Source organism: Magallana gigas, chromosome 4 (assembly GCF_963853765.1).
Source record: "Magallana gigas chromosome 4, xbMagGiga1.1, whole genome shotgun sequence".
NCBI classification, from domain to species: Eukaryota; Metazoa; Mollusca; class Bivalvia; order Ostreida; family Ostreidae; genus Magallana; species Magallana gigas.
This window is the reverse complement of record NC_088856.1, coordinates 56,107,901-56,110,601: the sequence shown is the minus strand read 5'-3', so window position 1 is coordinate 56,110,601 and position 2,701 is coordinate 56,107,901. Positions and strand designations below refer to the sequence as shown.

General features: G+C 38.0%; 1 protein-coding gene across 1 annotated transcript; it reads right to left on the bottom strand.

The window, feature by feature from the left end:
• Positions 1 to 737: 737 nt before the first annotated feature.
• LOC136275113 (internalin A-like) lies at positions 738 to 2,081 on the bottom strand. Its single transcript, XM_066083431.1, has one exon. It carries the CDS (start codon positions 2,079 to 2,081, stop codon positions 738 to 740), a length of 1,344 nt encoding a protein of 447 aa, XP_065939503.1.
• Between the last annotated feature and the right edge of the window lie 620 nt (positions 2,082 to 2,701).

Genomic DNA, 2,701 nt, shown 5'->3' with positions numbered 1-2,701 from the left:
AGGGTCTCTTACCGGAGGGCGGGGCCAACACGATCAAGTAGGATACTTTATACAGTGCTTAAAAAATGTTAACTTTACATTTGGGGGCTGTAAATTCTCCATATAATCACTGAGTTGTTCCAAAAAATCAGCAAAACGATTCCTCTTGGTTTATCCTATGTTTCCGGATTTCTTTAGAGATGAACTGAAATCAATTGTATATTATTGTTTTTATCTAAAAGAAAGGAATATGTCTGAAAATCACTGTGAAGTGAATCGTGACCATGAATATACTATAATCATCATTTTATTTTACAATTTGTATGCTAAGTACATATAATGTGGGTATGAGATACATGATACTAAAGCAAAAGACAGAATATTCGAAAGAATCAAAGATATTTTTCTTCATAGAAGCCACGCCAAACCTTAGCATACATGGTACAAGGAATGCCAGGACATACATGTATAAGCAGCATGGACGTCCCCTACTGATGGCTTCCAAAGCGGCGGGAAAATCATCCACGTGGTTAGAAACCCAAAAGTTGTTGCTGTATTAACTATATATTTAAGAAATGAACTCAATGTCTACCCAAGTTATACGAGTATAACCTGGATTGAGGCAATTTACGCTTAATAATCCAATAATCTGGCATGTTGTGACTTGTTTATACCAGAATATACATGTATGTATCGACAAATTAAACTTGTGTTTGTTTTCATTTCTTTATTAAACAAATTACATCATTAGTATATTTTCACACGCCCTTGTTAAAGGTCAGGATATGCCATCGGTCCTTGGAGAGTCTGGTGATATCAGGTAAATTGTTTGAGAGTTTGGTGATATCAGGTAAGTTGTTGGAGAGTTTGGTGATATCAGGTAAGTTGTTGGAGAGTTTGGTGATATCAGGTAAGTTGTTGGAGAGTCTGGTGATATCAGGTAAGTTGTTGGAGAGTCTGGTGATATCAGGTAAGTTGTTGGAGAGTCTGGTGATATCTGGTAAGTTGTTGGAGAGTTTGGTGATATCAGGTAAGTTGTTGGAGAGTCTGGTGATATAAGGTAAGTTGTTGGAGAGTCTGGTTATATTAAGTAAGTTGTTGGAGAGTCTGGTGATATCATGTAAGTTGTTGGAGAGGTTGGTGTTATCAGGTAAGTTGTTAGAGAGTTTGGTAATATCAGGTAAGTTGTTGGAGAGTTTGGTGATATCAGGTAAGTTGTTGGAGAGTCTGGTGATATCAGGTAAGTTGTTGGAGAGTCTGGTGATATCAGGTAAGTTGTTGGAGAGTCTGGTGATATCAGGTAAGTTGTTGGAGAGTCTGGTGATATCTGGTAAGTTGTTGGAGAGTTTGGTGATATCAGGTAAGTTGTTGGAGAGTTTGGTGATATCAGGTAAGTTGTTGGAGAGTCTGGTTATATTAAGTAAGTTGTTGGAGAGTCTGGTGATATCAGGTAAGTTGTTGGAGAGTCTGGTGATATCTGGTAAGTTGTTGGAGAGTTTGGTGATATCAGGTAAGTTGTTGGAGAGTCTGGTGATATAAGGTAAGTTGTTGGAGAGTCTGGTTATATTAAGTAAGTTGTTGGAGAGTCTGGTGATATCATGTAAGTTGTTGGAGAGGTTGGTGTTATCAGGTAAGTTGTTAGAGAGTTTGGTAATATCAGGTAAGTTGTTGGAGAGTTTGGTGATATCAGGTAAGTTGTTGGAGAGTCTGGTGATATCATGTAAGTTGTTGGAGAGGTTGGTGTTATCAGGTAATTTGTTGGAGAGGTTGGTGATATCAGGTAAGTTGTTGGAGAGTCTGGTGATATCAGTTAAGTTGTTGGAGAGGTTGATGATATCAGGTAAGTTGATGGAGAGTCTGGTGATATCAGGTAAGTTGTTGGAGAGTCTGATGATATCATGTAAGTTGTTGGAGAGGTTGGTGTTATCAGGTAATTTGTTGGAGAGGTTGGTGATATCAGGTAAGTTGTTGGAGAGTTTGGTGATATCAGGTAAGTTGTTGGAGAGTCTGGTGATATCAGGTAAGTTGTTGGAGAGGTTGGTAATATCAGGTAAGTTTTTGGAGAGTTTGGTACTATCAGGTAAGTTGTTGGAAAGACACATCGCTCTGGCCGGAAGAAAGTGTTTCATCTTTGATTGTTATTTCCTGGCGAGGATTATCCCATTTTTGAGATTTTCAATTACGTTGTAATTTATTTCGCCATAGGATCTGGTGTAATCAAAAATGGCATGCTTCTCCTTGTTGTAGATATTGGCTATATCTGCTGTCGGTCCGTTGAGGAGAATAATAGCATTATATCTTCATTTAGATATTCATCTAAGGTTGATTTTCCTTTTCCTCTTTCTTGATCGTACATGTAGATCCATAAGATCTGTTTGTTATGTTGTGATAATAGAGCTAGTTCTGCTTTACGCTGCCAATCGTAGAACTGTAAATTTTTTATTTCATCTGTTAATATTTCTTCGTCTTCTCTCTGGAATTCGTCTAAGCATTCCTTGAATTGTTTCTGATGCCATGGGATCATTCCACAATAAGGATATCTTGTTGGGTTGAATTCAGCATGTTTCCGGGAGTAAAGGTATGCCTTGGATATAATCGAGAGGTAATCCTTGTCATGTCCATCGCCCATACATTTGTAGTCCTTCTTGCTGATGTATCTATATAACGGAGTGCTTCACACTTAATATTAGTGACCTGGATATCATTTGGTTTTATCCGGTGC

Coding starts and splice junctions, on each gene's coding strand:
- LOC136275113 (XM_066083431.1), bottom strand. CDS start 2,081: ATGTGTCTTTCCAACAACTTACCTGATAGTACCAAACTCTCCAAAAAC.